Raw genomic sequence first — 22,301 nt, 5'->3', positions numbered from 1 at the left:
AAAAAGCAACTGTTACTCAATCGTTGGCTTGCTACAGCTTCACTTAATATTTATAGCTTTTTAAACAAATAAACAGCATTCACAGTCGAGCCGCGCCTCAAACAGCGGCCACCCACCGAAACAATAACAACAACGACAGAAATAAAGAGTATTCCTGCAAATGCACTCAACCAAACACACACATACTCATACATTCGCTCTCTCACATGTACAAGAAGACAACTCTCAGTGCTGTGAAACGCAACCAGTCCAGTTCCAGCTCCAATCCAATCCGAAATAGTTGATTTTAATGATGTACATAATAAAATTCCCATTCGTTTTGTGCCAATGCCAATGCGTTCCAGCTTCATTGCATGTTTACACTGATTGTGGAACAGCCACACTCACACACACACACACGCATGCACATACACTGATTTCGCCTCGCCTGATTTACTTGTGTGAGAATGAAACAGCTGGCTGTCTGTCTGCCTTGCTCTCGCCCATTTGCTGCTGGGATGCTGCTGCGCTTGAATGAGTGAAAAAGAGCGCAAGCAGCAAAGCAGGGTTGCTCTGAGTCTGTGTTGAGACTGCTTGCTGTGATTGAGATTACAGTTGTGTTGTGTTGCGTTGCGTTTCGCTCCGTTCGCTTCGTTTCCCATGTGAAGTCAAGTCGGTCGAGTCAATTTCGAAATCATTCGTTAGTCTTAGGCCTAAACAAGCGGACACGCGCGCGGATCACAATTGAGTTGAACACACGCCGCCTCGAATACGTTGCACATAGAGTTGACAAGTGCATCTAAATTAAATACACGCAGTGTTACAAAGTGTTTTCCAATTCAAACTTAAAGTGCAGCTAAGCAAAAGCTGGTGCAGTGATCGAGAACTCGATTAATCGTTGTTTAGTGCGTGTTAATCGTGTCACGATTCATACCAAGCTGGGTAGTCCATTTCTGCACTCAACGCCCCCGGGTGGCAGCTGCAGCAGCAACAACCCATCGCCATCGCCGAAAACGACATCGACAACGCCAACGGCCGCCAAGCAGCTAGCACACACATTTCAGCTGTCGGCCAATTCGGCCTTCAATCTCGCCCTGCCGCCCAGCTTCTATCAACGCCATCTGCCCACAGCCTCGCCGGTTAATGCACCGGAATTGAGCGCCACACTCAACGATTACCACAACAGCAACAACAGCCACAACGATCCCGATCCCAACATGGATCTCATCAATCCCTATATGCGCCATCACAGTTTCGCCGCTGCCGCCCAAAGCAGTCCGCCGTCGGCAGCACAGCGTCATCATCTGGCCGCCGCCGCTGCTGCGGGGCTGAGCAATGGATTCGCCGATGTGCATGCTCATGCCATGGCAGCCGCTGACTATCAGCAGCAGCTGGCGGACTATCACAGCGCTGCTGCAGCGGCAGCTGCTTATGCCAGCAACAACAATAACAACAACAACAACAGCAGTCCGTTGATGCTGCTCAAGGCAGCTCAGGCTAGCGGTGCTCGATTGGAGGCGAAGTCTTCCGCTGAGGATTCGCCATCCACAACGCCGCCGCCCGCCTCGTCGCGTCTGCACTCGGAGTCATCGCCCTCGCCACGCTATGAGCACAACTCAAGTCCTGGTGTCGATAGCGCCAAATCGTTTGCGTTGAGCCAACGCAGCAGCGGAGGTGAGGAGCATTGCCAGAACAGTGAGTCGAGTCCGCCGCCACCGGATTACAGTCCCGAGAACTTGACCAGTCGCAAGTATCAGCATTCGAGCAGCGGCCTCAATCCGCTCAGCCTGCACAACAATAATCACAGCCATAGCAACAACAACAACAACATCATTGGTGGCCATCTTCACAGCAACAGCAGCAGCAACAATAACAACAACAACAGCATGGAGCACAAGATTCCATTGAGTTTCTTGGGTCCGCCGCTGGCGGCGTTGCATTCCATGACCACAGAAATGAAGACTGCACAAGGCGTCGCCGCTGGCGTCGGCGGCGCTGGCAGCGGAGTGGGAGCCGGATCCGGTAATGGACTCGGCTACGGCCATAGTCCAAACTCGCATCTGATCAGCGAACGCGTCACCGGCTCCAGCTCGAGCAGCTCCACCACAACCAACTCACAGGGCGCCGCCAATCCACATGGCATCGACACGATACTATCGAAACCGCCGCCGGTCACATCGGCGGGTCTAAGTGCTTTAACGGGAGGTGAGTAAAGTTGATTTCATAAATAAATGATATAGTTATAAACTTAATAATTTATAGTTTATTCCAAATTGATTAATTGGCAGTTAGTAAAAGATAATAAATTGTGAAAGATAGGAAGAGAATGTGATTTATATGTGTTAAATGTTATGAACTAGTAAATATTTATAGGTAGTACCATTTAATGCCAATATCGAAAGTATTTTTCCTAAGAAGAATATTGAAACTGTTGCCAAGACAGTCTCATGCTTTACCCTATCAATTCTGGAAGACTTTTCTGATTTAATTTACAATATATTATTAACTTCATTAATAATCAAGGAAACTGGAAATATAGCAGTAGAAAGTTTATATCAGTATATTGACATTAAAATACAAAATTAACCAAATTTCATAAAAATATCCTTAATCAATTTTAAAATAATATTTAATGACGGGAATTTCAGTACACAGAAAAAAAGTTCTAAACTCAAGATTTTGGTCTTAGTACTAAAAAATTTGGCCTGAAAAGTGCGTGAAGAACATGAGAATCTTAATGTTAGAAAATGTTAATGATTTCAAGAACACTTGATATAAGATTATAATAGGCAAAAATATTTCACGAACATTTTGCATAGAAATTCATTGTATTTTTTATTTGTATAAAAAATACAATGCATAATATACATTAACTTGAATATAATAATAATATGATTTTAAATTATTCAATGTTTATTGTTTTGCTATTGAAATTCAGTAGTAATCAAAGCTAATTTAATGCAATATCAAAAGCTGCATTTATATTGGCTTCATAAATGCATTTAATGATCTAAGATAAAATGAGCTTATCTTGAACAGTTAATTAAAAATGAATTAGAGTCGAGACCTCTATACAATGAGTAAAGAATTTTTGAACATACTTAATATATTCGAAATGAGATTTGAAGTTTTTGTTGGAAATACATAAACTGGTTTTGCAGCTTGAAATTCAACTAAGTCTAACAAAACAATTTCACGAGATTTAATAATATTTGCCTAATATATAATTTAATGCAATTTTATATATAATGTTAATATTTCAAAATTTACTTACATTCTGTCATTAAACAAATATGTTGTTTACTATCAAAAAATGATCAGTAAACTTGTTGTTTGTAAATTCTTGAAATTCCCATTTGTGCAACATCGATCAACACTCAAAGCACATGGCAAACATTTAAAAGGCAATAAATACGACGTTTCGCCCATCATTATGCAATGTTAATGTATTGAATGGACACATTATGCATGCCCCCAAAAATTGTTTTAAATGCTTTTTGGAAACTGGTTCGTCCGAAGAGCCGCCACAGCCAATGTGTTGTTGTTGTATTGTGTGCGCTTCGAATCCGGTTTGACATGATTCCACATGATTCCGCTTTTTAATAAAATGGCAACAATGGAGCAACCCCCTTCCACTTCCCTCCTTGACAACCCCCTCGGAGAGTAGAGCATTTTATTGGGCACAATTTCCAAAATCACATAATATCAAATCAAATTGCAAAATGACGCAAAACGTAATGCGATCTACGCGTCGTACTTAAACGTTCGGCAATTAGTTGTCAAATTGTTTGTAATTAAATCAAAATGACACACGAAAATCGTACGGGTGAAGTGGGAAGAGGTAAGGGGAAGGGGAGGGGCAGGCATATGACTTGGCCGTTTCACTAAAATGATTTCAATTTTTGACAGTTAAATGTAGCCCCAATTGTGCGGCATGACAGAGCCCAACCACCAATCGAGGGAGTGGGTCAACATTTGTTTGAAATGCCACAAGGTATTGGCAAAAGAGAGTGACACAGCGATGGGAAGGGGCAGAGGGGGGTATTGAGGGGGCATATTCGAATCTATGCGACGGGGCGTTGACAATTTACCATAACATTTTTAATTATTTTTAACGAGGGCGTTTATGTGATTTGTTTCGTTCGTTTTTTTTGTAGGTTAGCTCTACAAAATGTTTTCATTCTTTTTATGACAAATTATTTAATGGCCTTTAATTAATTCGTTCAAATCGTTTGATGGCGCAACTTCAACACACAATGAGTAGGCAGATGTTTGTGAGGCTTATAATAAAATTCTTTTTTTTTGATTTCAACATAAACTTGAATTTTCTGGTGAGCCTTGAGAACAGAAAAATTTGGCATGTTGTAGAGCAGCTTAGAGAAGTTTTACGCTTTAATAGAGCTATTGATTGCGAAGTTATTAAGCTAAAAAGATAGAGCTTAGGCACTTTTTTTTCAAAGCTATTTCTTGTTGCTTAAAGTAATTAATTATTAATTAGCTAAGCAAATAATCATAGACTTTAGATCACCACATTATGTTTTATTAGTTCATTATTCTTAATTCTTTAGTATAGTATATTTTCATATATAGTATTTTATATGGTATAAAAATATAATAGAACTCATTGCCTAAACATCAACTATATTCAGTCAACAAACAATCGACTCATTTTAAAGTAAAATTAATAGAGAACAAATAGATGAGTATCAATTTTAAAATGCTTATTTAAGTTTATACTACACAGAACAAAAAAAATTGATTTAATTATTGTAGTTATAATTTGTATAATTCTTTTATTTATTGGTAACTTGACTATAATAATAATGTATTTATTTTGTAAATATATTTAAATCAGCTAATCATATTATATCTATTATTACAAGGAATTAGTTTCATTAATAAGGTCTTCTGCAATTACATATTTATGAAAATTTAATTGATTTGAATAATAGGTGTTTAGAAAATGAGAGACTTACAAAAAATTAAATTTACTGATAGTTTGAATAGATATTTTAATGTATTAAATATGTTTTTTTTTTAATATTAACTTTAAAACAATATCAATATCTATTGACACCCATCTCGGCACTTATTTATAATTCTCTCATTAATTAGAAAATCAGTTTTATTGACTTACTATTTTAAAGTAAAGTTTATGTATTTATTATTTTATACTATTAACTATAACACAATACATCTTATAAACTAATACACTTAAGCACTCATTTATAATATTTAAATATATTTATAAATGTTTTATATAAATGTTTTGTCATCTTTCAGCTGGCATTCCACGCTTCTCCATTGCGGCAGCTGCGGCGGGCATGGCCCAGTATCTATCGCAGAGCCAAGGGGCGCCACTGAAGACGCACGCTGGCCACATTGTGGATCGCACGCATCTCTACTGGCCGGGACTCCAGGGGCTGGTGGCCAATCCGATAGCGTGGCGTGAGCGTCTATCGAATACGAGTAAGTGCGATGATGAATATGCTCACTAATTTGCGAATAAGTGGTGGGACACTCCTTAGACTCCACTCGGTGTCACTTGAGCACACACTCAGCTGTCAGCGAGTGAGTCGAGGGAGTTGGCAGCAATCAGTAATCAGTGCATTCATGCTGCACGGTGGCAGGCAGCACGTAATTTGGTTACAATTGTGGCTATGGACCCCGAGGGGTGCTGATGATTTGTCTGTCAACAATGAAAGCCACACCTCGAGGCATTCAATAAGATTCGAATCGTATCGAATTGAGAAACTGATATCATAAAGCCATTGAAGCGTGGCTGACTTCCTGTTGATACCGTTAACAAAGCGCAGCGAATGAGGCAGCTGCTGCCCCTAATGATCACAATGATCCAAGATCGCTCTCTCAAGTGATTACCAATATGACGCGTCCAATGTGCTTAGTGCAGTTGCCTGTTGCCAGTTGCCAGTTGCCAGTTGACAGTTGCTATATGCCATTAAGGCCCCATTGGCGCATTGTCCAACTCATTAAAAGAGCTGGGCAGAAACCCACCGAAAAAAAGACAGAATCACTTTAACACGATCAGCGATGAACGTTCGTCGATCGTTGATCGTCAGACGCATCCATCCACAGTTTGTGCGATGACAATGACTCCACAAATAAAAGAGTTGCCCTTTTTGGAGTGAAAAGCAGATGAAAAATTAATTTACTCGCACGCTTTCGAGCATCGTTCAGCGTTCAACGTTCAACGCCTCGATCTGGATCTGGTTACTTCATTATTACGTCTATTTATAAGGCAACCAAGTGCGCGCCTCCACTCCGCAGTCAAAGCTCATTAAGTAATCGCCCAACTCCGACTCCAACTTCGACTCCAACTCCAACTCGTTTTCACATTGTTTATTTATTTAAACATGCCCCACGCTCTCCTCGCTCTCACTCGCTCCTCAGTTTGGTTAATGATCGTTCGCATTGGCAATTGATTTGATTTGATTTAGTGCTTTGGCTACTGCTGCTCACAACTAGGCGAACAGCTAGGGAGCGCTCTCTGCAGTGGAGGAGTCAGCTGCTGTTTGGCCTTTAATTGCGCCGATGACTCTGCACAATTTACGAGACTGTCAAGTCGGAAATCGTACATAATTTTCTTATTGAATTAGTGACGAGATCAACAGAGATCGTCGTCGTCGTCGACGAAAGAGAAATGTTGTCTGTGTGTTTGTTTTGTTTGTCTTGTGTTCGATTTGATTTCTGAAGTGTGTCGTGGAATGTTTGGTAGCTGCTCCGTTTAAATCAATATTGATTCAATTGATTTGCCAAACACTGTACGAGTTCAAGTCTCAAGTGGTAACTCAAAAGAGAAAAACTGGAGCAGACTAGGAAGTCTAGCGTAGAATAAATGAGGAAAAGTTGAACTGACAAAACTAATAGTGAAAATATTTACAACATCATATCGAACAATATTACTCTCTGCTACTGATACTTTTCGTATTTACACTTGCCGATTAGCAGTGATAACTAACCTATCCAATAATCAATAGTATCAACAGCTAACTTACGTTCTCTATCTCTCTCTTTCCCTCTCGATAAGCACAGCCGATAGCAACTTAATTAACGATTTTATATGAAGTGCAGCCCGGTCTATGCAAACACACAATTGTAATCGCTCTCCCCAGCCCCCCATAAAAAGCGCAATGAACTTTCCTGACTGCCGTGGGGCATTTGGCATTTTAATGAATTGCAGTGCAAATATTAATAATAGTATAAATATTAATAATGATAAATGCAAATGTGCAATGTGCATTGCAAAAGGCAAGCCCCAATTATTGGTCATCATAAACAAAGTATGCGTGCCAGCTGACAGCACAACATACACAAAAATTGCCAGATGCCAGGCAATTTAATTAATATGCCACAAAAGGTAAATAAAAATGCATAGGCAAAAAAAATATAGAGAAAAAAAAAACATAAATAAATAAATGCCAATCAAATTCAGCTAATAAAATGCAATGGCATTATTAATAACACATAAAAAGTGCAGCAACAAAAACAAACAGATAAAACGAAATTAATATGAAAATCAAAACAAAAGCTGAGTGAAAACATTTTTCGTAGCATACTTTTGTGCGCGCATAAAAATTTAAATGAAGCAACCCAGGAAACGAGCGCCATTTTTAGTGTGCGCAGCTTTCACACACACACAGGCACACACACACGCACAGAAAGCTTGTTAACATGACAGCCTACAAGCGTATAAACACACACACACACGCATCCCCATTTTGGCATCCCCCGTATAAAAAAAAAAAACATGGCATCACAACCCCCTTTGCGCTATATTTATATTTGTAGGTTCGTTCGCTTTGCCATCGTCTAGATAATAATGTGGCAACATATTCTCGCAGCGTCTGCGTTTGCCTTTATCTTATGGCTGTTCCCCCCTCTCTCTCTCCCTCTCTATCTCCCTCTCTCGATTACTATAGTATATATACCCATCATGGCTACATTTATATAGAGCAAAACACAACAACAGCCTCTCAGCGGCTGCTTTAACTTTTCCGGTAAAAGTTTTTTCTCATTCTCTCCACTGTTTTTTTTGTGCTTTGTTTTCGATTTTTGTCTGGTCGAGCAGCTGTCGCTTTGCTCGTATATTCGAGTCGAGTCCTTCAGCAGCCATAAATATGTATATACAAATAATAAATAAATAAATATACATTTTTATGTAAATAATAAACGCTCACACTCGCACTCACACACTTATAGACTTTGCGTGTTTTATGTAAATGTGCGGATTCTGTGGTATATATGACAATGTTTTTGCGTTCGCAAAATTATGTGGAAACGATGAGCAAAAACGTTGACAGCGGAAACTGAAATATTTTGCATACTTTTTTTTGTTCTTTTTGCTTGTCACTTCTTTTGGTTTCTGAAGCGGAAATTTATAGCATGTGTGCACGCGTTTTCTATCGATTTTCTTGGGAAATATTTACTTAAAAGAGATGCTCGAGGTGCTAAGGAAATAAATGGAATGGAAAGCAAGATTATAATATATCATAATTTAATTGATGATAATAGATTTAAAAGACAAGTTTATAGCTTGCTTTTAGTAAAACTTTAATTTGGATAGGTATAAAGTATTCGTTCATTAAATTTGTTTAACATTTTACTAGATGATAGAGGTTCTTAAGGTGTTAAAGAAATAAATAGAAAACAAGATTAAAATATGACATGATTCAAATAATGTTAAGATGTTAATGTTAAAGATAGTTTGAAGTTTTTAGTTATTCTTTCATTAAATTTTTGTATAATTTTACTAAAAGTTGCTGTGCCTAAATAAGCCTTTTTTATGAGTCAACATTTACAACAGTTAACAAATCTAGAATCTGTTAGTCGTCGTCTTGTTTTGTTCTCCATGCTAAGCCACATGCTGTGAATTAAATAATTAACTGGCATACGAAAAGTAAATATGACATTAAAATAAAAAAAGATGCGTAAAAGGGCAAAAAAAGGCGGCAACTAAAAATACAGCCAGTTATATAGTCCGACCTGCCCATAACAAAATGACCAAAGGCAGAAAACATGGCAGCAACAACGAGTCGAAACCAAAACCGCAGTCTACATTTGACACAATTCATTAAGCTTAATGAAGACAGCAGCCAACAACAAGCTAAATAAAAAAGTTATAGCTGCCAGAGAGATGGAGTTGGCAAGAGAAAGATAGAGACAGCAAAATAATGAAAGAGAGACAGAGTTAAATAGATAGACAAGGGCTGGGATTGTGTATGTAAAACCTATTCGAGCTGTTGCGTTTAATTAAAATTCAAGTGGCATTTTGTGTGTCGACGTCGTCATCGTCCTCATCGTTACCCAAAAGAACTTGTGCTTTAAGCATATAATCGGGCATAAAACAGGCCATAAAGCAATGCAATGAAGCCAAGGCCCCGGGGGGTAGGAGACACTTAATGAGCGGTGCTACCTATGGAGAGGTATATAAAAGCTTCTCAGAGGAGAGACAAGGGTTGATCCTCACATGGAGGCTGCTCTGACAAGGTATCGTTAAGTTTATTAGGGTAAACAAGCTGCTTATCGTACGCCGTTGAGATTGGCATAAAGATATTACAAGATTGTTATATGCATATATCCATGTGAGGAACAGCAGAAGCCTGGCTAACGAGTTCAAGAAACATGTGACATATGATTAAGAGGAGGGGGGGAAACCATTGTTGTCAACTTCACAATGTCAAAAGGTTCTTTAGCTGGCAAGATGGCCGACTCTTGTTGATACTTATAAAAGTCACCACACCAAATATATTACCTGGCTATAAAAAGGTAAATTCTCTGAGAAAAGGCTGCCGGGATGCTATTGTTAATCTTATATTTTTTATTTTTGGAAAGACTTTTAAATAAAAGAATTAATTTTCATACACAGTGCTTAATAAGACAAAAAGCATTTTTTGAATTTTAAGAATTAATTTTTATACTCAATAATTGACAAAACAAAACTGACAAACAAAATTTGGAATTTATTCATAAAATAATTAAAATAAATTATACATTATATAATCATTTAATTGCAGTAGAATCCGATTATAGCGACTATCAAGGGCCTGTCGTTATATCCGGAAGACCCACTAACCAAAAGGAGAAAAATAAAATTTTGTTTATTTTATGGTTGCCATAGGTCTTTAAAATATAACTAATTACACAATAACCGGACGCTATAAGCAGCGTCGTTATAACCGGATTCTACTGTACTTCTTAATTGTAATTTGTTTGCCGCATAATTCAATTTAATTATTAACGATTTAATTTAATTAAAGTTTAACAAAGATGAAAAATTTAATACGATAATTCATAATATAATTATATTATATTTAATGACATGTCTATTTAATATTTCTATACATTTAGTAACTATTCATAGGAATAACTATTTTAATAATTCATTATTGAGCTGACCATGATCATGACATACTTTTTTTTTATAATATATTGCACTATCATTATGTTGTCGGTTTCACAGTGCTGTTTATCCAAAAGTAATGCCCAGATTATCATTGTTAAATTTCCCACAATTTTTCGACTGTCTATCAACAGCAGCTATCGATGGCTTCTCTCTCTCTCTCTTTGTTGCGCCCCTCCTTGTATCGCTCAACCTCATCTGCGCTATTCGCACGCCCATAACTAATGACTTTTTAATATTTTCAATAACAGCGTTTGAGCCAAAACACAGTACGCCCACCTGGCACGCCCCTCTCGCCGCACACACACATTATTAATATCAATAACGTAAAGAGACGCAGAAAAAAAAGAACCCAAAATATTAACGCCAGAAAAAATACAAAAAAAAAAAATTGAAAGAGAACAAAAGCGGAAATAAAAAGGAGAAAAGTGCAAATGCAGCGATGCCAACAGGGTGACTTATGCGATTATAGACAACTGCTGCAGGCTCAGTTAGAGGATGGAAAGAGAGAGATAGATAGAGGAAGAGAGAGTGAGAGAGGGAGACTCTAGAAAGTGAGCCTTGCGCTGCCAATTCATTTCATTTTGTAGCAATGCGTGAGGGCCGTGACATGAGCAAATAAACGCTTCATATTTGTCGGTTATTTATGAGGGTCCTTGGGACGCAGCTGCAGCTCAATAGATGCGATATAGAAAGAGAAAGAGAGAGCTCGCGACAAAAAAAAATTATCACTGCTACAATTTTTCTTGCTAGGGATTAAGCTTGTTATGGTCCAGGCTTGGCCTTGTTGCTGTTGTTGTGTCTCCCCCACAAATGCCTGAAAATATTCTCCATGGCCGCCTTATTGACAAGTGTTATTCCCTTCGCTTCTCTTTTTTTATATTTTTTTGTTAAGCTTGTGAATTGTCTGCGAAAAGCAAAGAAGAACAAAACAAAACATAAATTTTATGGCACATATTTATTTTGACGCGATTTTATTTGGCGTTTTGTTTTATGCTCTCTCTCTTTTGGTCCAAGGCAATCAAGTTATGCACTTGCAGCTGGGCTGCACATGAAAAAGTCGGCGGGAAAGTCAGAAAAATGCTGGGGAGACAGAAAGTGAATGCTGAGCAAATATCATGCGTTTTTATGGAAAGTGATTCTGAAGGATTTGGTGAAGAATCAAGTTCGTTATCATTAGTTATCGTAAGATATAAGCAAATCTTCGATAGTTGCCTATTTTGTGCAGGAATATAAAAGATATAAGTTTTATTTTTGGGAATACTTAAAATTTTCCTTTTTATCTACAATTACTATTTTTAAACATAGTATCAGCATTAAAAGTTACAAACTTTTCATTGTATGAATTCATCCTGTAAATTTTTAAAGAAAATTATTTTATATATTATTATATTATATTAGATATTATTATATTATATTAGATGTGGTGTCTCTTGGTGTGTTTTTTTCATATAAATTGAAATATTTTTAACTAGCTGCATAATTTCTCAAATTTTGAATTTCATTTTGCCTCTTTTAAATTTTCCCAGAAACAGTTCCCAGTGCGTGTATGTGTGTGAAACTTTATCTTTCTATCTCCATGCACTCATTTCACGCTCTAACTGTAACCATTTAAATTAATAATTTTGTGGAAACTGCACCAAAGTATCATAAAGGGACAGCGAGTGTAGAAGGCGAAAAAAGGAGTCAAGTTGTCTCGCATTCAGCATTCAAATGGAATGAGCATGAAGTTATACATTTAGAAGACGGACCCTTCTTCCCAGCAAAACCTGCTGCCACCCTTACACCCTCCCCAACCCCCATCCGACCACTTGCGGCTTTACCTTTTTACCTAGCGCCAGGCGCGTCCTGTGCATATTTAGTTAAATCATTTCACATAATTAGGGATCATTTAATAATGGGGTGACATTAATTGAAAGCACACACATACACACACACTCAAACAGAGGGCTGCTGGCAACCCTGGCGAGCAGAGTCGTCGCTCACTCCCACTCCCTGTCCCATCCCCATCCAGAGCTACCGTTTAATTTTATGGCCACCACCCAACCATGTCCACTTGACTGCCTTTTACGAGCCTTTTGTGTTCGTGGTGCACGTAGCGCCCTCTATCGTCCAGAGGCGTGGTGCCCTGCTTTTATTGGCCTCTTGTCGTCGCTCTCCTCTCTCGCTCTCACACTCTCACACTCGCCTCGTGCTCTTTCGCTTTGTCGTTCTCGTTGTCGTTTTTGCTAATTGATTTTAATGAAAGCCCAAGGCCCCATGCAAAAGTTTAGTGGCTCTCATAAATTCTGTGGTCAATTTGGGTTTGTTAATTGTTGCAACGTGAACGTTGGCAATGTTTCGTTTTTTTTGTTCTCCTGTTCGGTTATTTCGGCTACCTCAACGGTAATTAGTGTCTAATTATTATGCGTGGCCAGCAGGAAGGCCAAATGCAGAAAGCCATAACAAATAGTTGTGGGCCACAATGAATTACCAAAAATATATTGCGAAAATTTGCATTTATTATTTTGGCGGATGGCAAAACCAAAATTTTTCGAAAAACAACAATTCAAATATGATTTTCACATACGACGAGTCGTCAGTTAGATTCGCATCTATTAAGCTAACAACAGTTATGCTCTCTTCTCCTGCCTCTCTCCTCCCCCTTTAAGCTGGAGCGCCTTTCAAATGCGCAGCTGTCGCCAAATGGAACGCGCCCCATAAACAATTAATAAATGTCAAAAAACTTTGCCGCAACAGCAACAACCACCTCACTTTTCTCCCCCCTCCTTTTGTCGGTTAAAGAAGGAGAAAGGTGGAACATTATTTGCTCGCTAAATTTTATGGCATTGCTTATTGTTTTGTAATTAAATTTTTGGGTAAAACTCGCAACAACTTGCGAAGCTTGTAAACACGACTCTTAAACATAAATTTAACAAATTTGAAAAGTTTTATGGGTCGCAATGTTCATAGTAAAGTGGTTTATTGATCTGCTTACATTCGGTAATTGTAAAGTAAATTATCTTGGTTTCTCTTGATTATTGTGCTGAAGATAAAAGTTTGTTTCAATCGAGTAAATAGAATTTAATAAATTGAATAGTTTGCAGTGTTTAGAAATGCAAAAACTTTGATGGAATCTTCAAAAAAGATGTTGCAATCAATTTGCATAAATGAGAGACTTTAAAAATTGAATTAGAAACGGAAAGTTTGAGTATTAAAAATTATATTTAATTCAATGCAACATTTTACATATTCATAGATATATTTTCTTTGAAAAGTTTTGTGTTAGTTCATATTCAAATTGGTTTAATACAATGAACCGAATATACATATATTAGCTTCTGCTTGTCTTACTATTTCCATAAATGTTTCAAAACCTTTATTTCATATTCATTTAATTCACTTTTATCTGTACTATTCTGTATACAATTTCATAATATTTAATTCCTTTCAATCCTTTTACATTTATTGCAGTGTCCGCCAATCTGTCGCAGTCACATCAGCACCATCCATCGAGCGATAAGGATGGCAAAAAGAAACACACCCGCCCAACATTCAGTGGTCAGCAGATATTCGCACTGGAGAAGACATTCGAACAAACCAAATATCTGGCTGGACCAGAGCGTGCCAAGCTCGCATATGCCTTAGGAATGTCCGAGTCGCAGGTTAAGGTAAGTCGCAAAACATTTCTCGTTCGCTTTGGTTGCGAGTATGCAAATTAAAAACTCATAAAATGGCGGTCGGGTATCTAACCAAATAAACCTCGCACCATGCAAAAAAAAAAGGTAGAAAGATACCTTTCCCACTCCTCCCGCAGTTTTTGTTGCTGCCCCCGTGAGCCATTGACTTTTGTGGCAATTTGCATTTTTATTGAAACGCAAAGCTCGTGGATTTTTGCTTTATTTTTGTCGAAAACCGAAAACAAAATGGCGCCAATGGTCTGCCACCGGGGTTCGAGTCCCCGTGGGTTATGCCCTAAAGGCTTAGTGCACATGTCTGTCCCCGCAGACACCGCTCTGTCTCTCTCTTTGTTTGGCGTTGTCGCAGCCCTAAAAAACATTCCCGTGCGCGTCATTTTAAAGTTTTCGGCGAAAGGTTGTGTTTTTTTTTCCATTCACTGCCGCTGCCCCGTAAAATGTTATCAACAAATAAATCCTTTGTGTCGTCAAATTTGTTGAGCGGCGTTGCCATCATCGTTCTTGTAATCCCCACCAGAAACGCACGTGTCATTCACATTGCCATTGTTATTTGCCCGTAAGTCGCGTGAGCGACGCGGTTTCCCCACCTCCCGAGTTTCCCTTTCCAATGTCGTTCTCGTGTTTTAAGCTTGTTATTTAAATTAGTCTTAAGCCAGGACAGTTAATTGGTTTTGCAGCGTTTCTTGCTATTTAGTTACAAAACAGTCTAAACATATGATGGCTTAGCTCAACGATCTCTCAGATACTTAGTGGAGTTAATTAGTAATAAAACGAATAGTGAAGAGGAGATGTGCGAGAGGGATCTTAATTATTACGAGTAGCAGCTGTAGATAGTTTTATTATGTAGTAGAGAGACTAGTTGCAAAAGAGTTGAGAAAGAAAGTATATAGTTAAATTGTATAATACTTATGAATTTTACAGTCTGGAATTCTTGTTTGAAGAATTCATTTTTAGGATCGAATAGTTCTCAAACCGAAATTATTATTACAGTTTCAAGAAACTCTATTTTTTCTAAAGCAAAAGTGGATTACACAAGACTAGAATATAATATATAATCTTATTTCATTTCAAATGAAACCAATTTTCTGTTACGTTGATGTATGATTTCTGATTTACTGAGATCTGTATAAATTATATGATTTGTTTTCTATTTCAATTTGAAAAATATTTCCAAAGATTATTTGTAATTAGAATTCATTAAATTGAGCCTATTAAAACCTCAAAATAAATATCAAAATATACACTTTTGTCAAAGTCAGCAAGCAACTAAAGTTTAGTCAATAACTAATCGCAGATACTCAAATCTAACAGCGTTTCAAAGATTGCCAATTTCATTAAGAGTTACAAACTTGATTGTCCCATTTGTAGAGGCATTTGTCAGGCAATTTGTAGACCCCAATAATTGCTACCCTCTCACTTAGGAGCCAACAAAACATTACACCCCATAAATGCAGCAACCTCAAGCAACTGTGCACAAATCAGGGTGCTTGGAGATAGGCGAGTGAAAAGAAATCACGTTTATGGTGAGCAAAATGATTAATTACCAATGAATGAGGCCGTTGGCATTGTGAGGCATAGGACGAGTATGAAACAGGAAAGTGTTCTAGACACCAACAGAATGGGATACGAAGCGAGGGGAGGGAGAGGGAGAGGAACAGATAGAGAGGAAGAGAAACAGGATTGATGGCTTGAGCTGCAGCTAAATATGCGTCATTTGTGCAGAGGCTAAATAGATACAGCAACAGAGAAGGAAAGAGATACAAAGAGGGAGTAAGAGAGAGAGGCAGAGAAGAAGAAGTCGCTGATGACGACGAGTACAAATGGACAGAGAGATGGATGAGTGCTGGGCAGGCAGGATTGGGTGGCCTCTGTCTGATAGACATGCCAAATGACTGCATGACTTTTGGGTGAGTGTAAATTAAATTCTGTGCAAGGACAACAACAACAACGGCAACAACGATGACGACGACGACATCAGCTTCATACATATTCAATTAGTGTGCGTGCATGTGAATGTATCTCTCTGTGTGTGTGTGTGTGTGTGGGTGAGTGGATGCTCTCCTAAAGACCGAGATGAAAAACAACCATGACGATGATAGTATGCAAATTGACAAACAAAAACACAACCACTGGACACACTAGAGAACAACACGAGGGCCAAAAATATGACAGAGACACACACACAAAATGCAAAACACTGCGAGTGTGCGAGAGTGTGTGCGTGGGCGTGGCTGCAATGGGGCGAATGCCAAATGATCTTGACAAGAATAATTGCGCTGTTATCATAATTAAAACCGTTTTTGGACACAGCACACACACACTCACTGAGCGAAAGCGAAAGAGAAAGAAGAGATATAGAGAGACTCGGACTCAGCTTCGTTTTAGCAATCATTTAATGCAAATGGTCGCCATTTTGTACGTTCTTATAACGGTGCCACACAAGTCTGTCTGTGTGTATGTGTGTGTATGTGAATTATAGCGTCTGCGTCCATTATTAATGACATTCTAGCTGGGCGTCTATGTTGGACCATAATATTATTGCATGATTGTCGTTATAGCTTTTTCGTGATTTCGCTTTTGCATAAATATTTCCCCACTGATTGTTGAGTACATGCATGTAAACACGCATCGTGCGATAATAATAAAGATATGGTAGAGGAGCGTAGGCCTATTTCAGAGTGGGTGGCTTAAAAACATGTTATAACTGAAGTAGTTCCTACTATTTTACTCAAATGATTCAAATGTGGTATTTTTAACACTCCAACTATATTTAACCTCAAGTAACTCGGCTTCTGGTAAAAATGTACTAGTGTGATTCAAATATTACAATTTATTGTTACAAATATTCATAATTTTATACTATGAACACTCCAACTTAGGATAAACCTCAAGTAACTCGACTATTATACAACACAGAAGGACGGGGTTTATTTTGTATAAAAGTTTATAATATATTATAAAACATTTTATTGATTTCCAACCCTAAAACTGTCTATTAAGCTCAAGCAACTCAGCTGAATATTGCAGCTTTAGTGTTAAGTGTCAGATACTCACCTCAGTAATAATATTTTAAAAGTCGGGTGCGTCAACATTTGCATTGCCTTGAATTATTTATAAACATTTAGTTGTATATACAATTTCGCAACAGCTTGCATTTGACGTAGATGATATCAATACGTGTCCATCAAATTGAAATGAATCATTATTCAAATGCTGATTCCTGAGAATTTCTGATTAGCTGACAAATTGTGTGTTTGACATGGTTAAATTTAAACAATGATTGCTAAGACTTTATTGATATTTGTGATGGCTTTCAGAACGATTTCGGAATGGTATTTCATAGATATCAAAACACGCCGCATAATTAGCACATGTATAATGAAAGCTTATAGACCAAATCAATTCGTGGCGACTGTCAAAATCGACAATAACAATGGCATCAGGTTATAAAGCGAACTGTGGAGCTAAGTGACAAGCCGACAAGTTGACAATGGGACAGGGGACAGGCAGACCAGCTCATAAAACTTATGACAGATTTGTGAAATATTGTCTAATTGATTTTTAGGAACCGTGATAGAAAAACAGGCGAAAGAATACAAAAAAAAAGAAATACCAGCTGCCCCATTGTTGCCAGCTAATGGATTTGATTGTGTGTTAATGAATGGAGAGAAATTCTGTTAAGGGAATGAGAGAGAGAGAGAGAGAGAAATAGTTTGGTCTGCCATTAGATGTGCTATCAAGCGATGCGCCATTGCTCCACACTTTTCAACTCACAATTAGTCAAATAAAAACACATTTTATGTGTGCTCAGCCCCTCAACATTGATGGGCTACAAAACGCAAATAAATCACAAAATCATATAAATACAGAAATTCGAATACGAATACGGCCATTGAAATTAAAATTTACGAGCCGCTCTTAAATGCCACAACTATAAAAACAAAAAAAAAAACAGAATGTTTGTTAACCAATAGGAGAGGCAAGAAGAACTGCAACTTGTCAGTCGATCAGGGGCGGGCGACGGGTTTCTCTGTTCTCTGTTCTTCTACGACTTTTTTGTTAACCAAGCTGCGCAGCCATGCTGTAAATTTTCATGACTTTTAAGTACCGAACAGCAAAGAACGATCCGATACGATGCGATCCAAGCTGATCCAGGACGCGTAAACAAATAAATTTCCAATTTGGTCAGAGTCATATATTTGCCATCCATGGACCTGGCAGGTTGGCAGCAAAAACGAAACGCAACGAAACAAAAAAAAAAAGGTTTGATTTTGACATCCGTTCCTACGAAATTTACATAACGCTTTTCATTCTTATCTGACCCCTGGACACCTGACGGACGCCCCGCAGTGGTGCCAAAACAAAAATAAAACACCATCTGACCAAAACATTGGCATATGTTTTATAACACAACGTCCTGCCCGCAATAAATAAATCCGTTTTTGGCCCCGAAAACCAATCCCAATCGCCCATTTCAATTCGAATCGAAGCGTAACGTGGCCACGTCAAATTGATTGCCACAATATTTGATTGACTTTGACATGTTGGCTGTCATAAATTTTCAGTCCGAGTCTTCCAGTCCACCGACATTTTTGGACATTTTCTTTTGCCTCTTTGCTATGCATCGTTCGCTTCTAACTTTGAAGACGATCTTGATCTCGATGTGTGTGGTCATAAAATAAAGGTTTCGCATGTTCGTCGGCAACAGATCAAGAGAATGACAAGGAAACAGGGGCTTCCTTATGTTAGTTTTCTTAAAATTTGTTGAGACATGGCAAAAAGATCTATAAAGATTTTTAAAGATCTATTTAATTATAATAATTCTTTAATTGATTATAATAGTAAAAGTGTATTTAAAATGTCTTCTTTTAAAATTTTCTCAACTTATTTCTTTTTATACTTTTTCCAATTACCAAACTCTTTTAATATGCCTTCAAAAATTCTCTAAAAATCATTTTGAGTGTCTCTTAAAGTTTTTAAGCAAGTCAAGTCATGTCGAAAGCACAGTGACAAGGCTTCAATTCAACAGTCTGTTGCCTTCCACTTAGAAACTATGCTTTAGTGGGTGCTAGATGACGCATTCACCATCGTTATGATGTCGAAAACGGCAACAGCAATGCTTTCTTGCATAACATTTCCCGTTGTCGTTGTTGTTCACATCCTCATCCCCAGAAGCACAAGCACAAGTTCCTCTTTTGGTCGACCAAATCCCGAAACAACATGGACACAGCTGTTACCAAAAAATAATGACCATGAAAAGCAGCCTTAATGATGCCAACTAATGTTGTTGTTGTCCTGTCTGTGTGCTGTTTGTGGGTCCAAAAAAGATGTCTCTCTCTCTCTCTCTCTCTCTCTCTCTCTCTCTTTCTCTGACATCTCCCCAGACTCCTCCCCAACCAGTCTCATAGTCGACTCGATTCTACTCCACTTTAATCTCTGTCTCTTGGCTCGCCATGCTGCGGCCGTGTAACACACGGAGAAATATTAATTGTGTTTTTATTTCACATAATGTTGCAAATAATAATTACACAAATGTGCAAATGAAGTTGTAAATTATCTGTTGTATCTGGTTTAATTGCACCTTTGGGTCGTTACAGACGCTGATTTCTACATGGACCGAGCAAAGATATTAAAATTTCACAAAATAATGCGTATCCAATGGCCTTAAAATACAGTATGCCATGAGATAATAAAAGAAACTTTGTGTGTGAAAAGCTTTCTAGTAAAAGTAGACTTCATATATGAATAGTCTTAAGTAACTCGAGACTTGAAGAAGCGAAACTATTTCTGAACTTTTATAGTTCAAATATTCTCAAATTCATCAAACAGCCTCACATAATTCGAGTCCTAAGCTAACTATAATGATTTGGAAAACTGTTTTTTAAGTCTTAATGACAACATTTTTATATTACAATCGTAGCACACTCCAATCTAAATAAGAACCTCAAGTAACTCGGGTTATAAGCTAGCTATAATCATTTTGAAAAGCTTTTCCCAACTCTTAGTAACTACATTAGTATTTTACTTTGCTAGCACAATCCGTTCATTATAAAAACCTCAAGTAACTCGAGTTATAAACTATCTAAAATTATTTTAAGAGAGATTTTTTTAATAGAACATTTAGATAGTTTAAACCACCTTTAGTAACTCAAATGCTAACTGAGCTAGGAATATTTTTGAAAGCCTTTCTATTAAGCCAGCCTAGTAAATAGGTCAATTTGGCAAAGAAATGGGCATTTGAAAGCGCTGTTAATGACTTGGACTACAACATGTTGATGCCATGATGAGCTCTTGTCTGCTGAAAACAAAAGCGCTCCATCATCAGGGAAAATGTACAAATTATGCACGATTTTGCAAAAATGAAGCAAATTCGAAACCCCAAAAGGAAGCTGGAAAACGTGTCTAGGCCTATGCAACAGCAACAGCAGTAACAGCAATAGCAGACTCCCCTGTGCGTGTGGCAAGGCAGGGTGGCATGCAACATATGTTGCCAGGGGCTTGGTTGCAAAATGGAAAATGAAGCGCAACCAAAGACGTTAGTCATGGTTTTGCATAGTTTTTGCTGTTGTAACTGCTGTTGGACAGCAACAGCAACAGCAACAGAGGCAAAGCTGTCCAGGGCTTAATATTGTCTTAATTGAGGGTTAACCGGCGTTGATGATGCGACTTATGGGCTGTGAGACGGGAGATGGTGAATGCTGAATGGTAAATGGTAAATGGTAAATGCTAAATGGGCCGAATGGGTGACGGGCCTCGACTTAATGACTTTGACAATGTGTCGCTGGACTGCCTAATTACATGTGGAAGGAACTTTGGGTTCTCTCTCGCTTATTTAAAACATTGCCAAACACCACACACACACACACTTTATACACACATAATTCTAAAGTTTCTTCATTTCAAATTGGACTTTTACAGGTTTGGTTTCAGAATCGTCGCACCAAATGGCGCAAACGTCATGCGGCGGAAATGGCGACAGCGAAACGGAAACAGGACGACATCGGTGGCGACAACGATGGCGACTGCAGCGAGACCATGGACAGCGACAACGAGAGCCTGGACATGGGTGAGGCTCCAGCATCCCAAAGTAAAAGGAGTCGCAGCAGCAGCGGTTCACAACAGCAGCCGGATAATTATCGTCATTAAAACGAATTTACAAAATGGCAAAGGATATGCATACAACTACAACTACAAATACAACTACAACTACAGCAAATTAACAACAACAACAACAAGAATATTAAGCTAACAGCTAATAAAATAACAAACAATAAAAACACAGCGAAAGGTTCTCAACATTCATTAAGGGCATTTCAGTTCTTTGATTAGCTAAAAACGCAAAACGGTTTTGCCACTTTACAGTCTTCTGAAGACGTCAATTTTAAGGCTTAATTTGTATCCCTAAAAATCTCCCTCCTGCCACCCCCTCGTTCCCACATCCCTTGTTTAATACGTGTGTAAATATTTTTATGTTAATTTTGTGGAAATCGCGCATAGATACATAGAATTTAGGTATTTTGTATTTAATAACCCGGGCTCTAAATGCTAAGTCGTTTTAAGGCACACAATTTACTGAATTTATTACATATTGTATGTTTAGTTTTATAGTTTATATATAAATAATATATAAAAGAAAAACTCAGAAAAGCAAAAAAACAAAGCAACAAAAAAAGAAGAAAAAGTAATTAAATTAAATTAAAGCATTCCTAACACTAATGTTATTTCGTGCATTAGAACAGACTTTAGTTTTTTTTTCTCTAATTTCTATACAAAAATATAAATATGCGAAGAGCGCACGAAAATTATATAATAATGCTGATGATTAATGATGATGACGAGCGATGAAATACTGCAGTAAATTATGTAAAATGTATTTAAATTAAATTGTAATTTTAATTATTTCAAATTGATAAAGAATAAAATGATAAAAATTTACGAAAAATGTGTTGATTTTATTTTGAATTTTATATAAGGAAATAAAGCGATGATGAAGAGATAAAGTGACTCTTCGAGGAAGGAGGAATAATTCGTTATAATGCAGAAACAATTGGACTTCTTTACTAAAATTATAATCAATGAAATTTCAATCAAATCGTAGAAATAGTTTCTTTTTAAAATTAACTACAAATAAATTGGGCAGTAAACTTTTCCAAGGCGTATGTTTCCAGCCTGGCTAATAACATTATGTGCTGTGAAAACCCACCTACAACAAACGATTTTTGATC

At 37.7% G+C, this 22,301-nt stretch overlaps 1 protein-coding gene across 2 annotated transcripts; it reads left to right on the top strand.

The window, feature by feature from the left end:
• Nucleotides 1–697: 697 nt before the first annotated feature.
• On the top strand, nt 698–21,925 carry LOC117571039 (homeobox protein Nkx-6.1). 2 transcript variants are annotated; one of them, XM_034253007.2, is made up of 4 exons: nt 698–2,184; nt 5,263–5,448; nt 13,853–14,049; nt 20,995–21,925. In XM_034253007.2, exons 1-4 carry the CDS (start codon nt 1,197–1,199, stop codon nt 21,220–21,222), a joined length of 1,599 nt encoding a protein of 532 aa, XP_034108898.1. In that variant the 5' UTR covers nt 698–1,196; the 3' UTR covers nt 21,223–21,925. The 2 variants fall into 2 exon arrangements, with proteins under 2 accessions (XP_034108898.1, XP_051861447.1); XM_052005487.1 differs by lacking the exon at nt 5,263–5,448.
• The last annotated feature ends 376 nt before the right edge of the window (nt 21,926–22,301 follow it).

The sequence above is a fragment of the Drosophila albomicans genome, chromosome 3 (genome assembly GCF_009650485.2).
Source record: "Drosophila albomicans strain 15112-1751.03 chromosome 3, ASM965048v2, whole genome shotgun sequence".
In the NCBI taxonomy this organism is placed as follows: domain Eukaryota; kingdom Metazoa; phylum Arthropoda; class Insecta; order Diptera; family Drosophilidae; genus Drosophila; species Drosophila albomicans.
The sequence above is the reverse complement of the archived record's forward strand: the minus strand, read 5'-3'. Positions and strand labels throughout refer to the sequence as shown.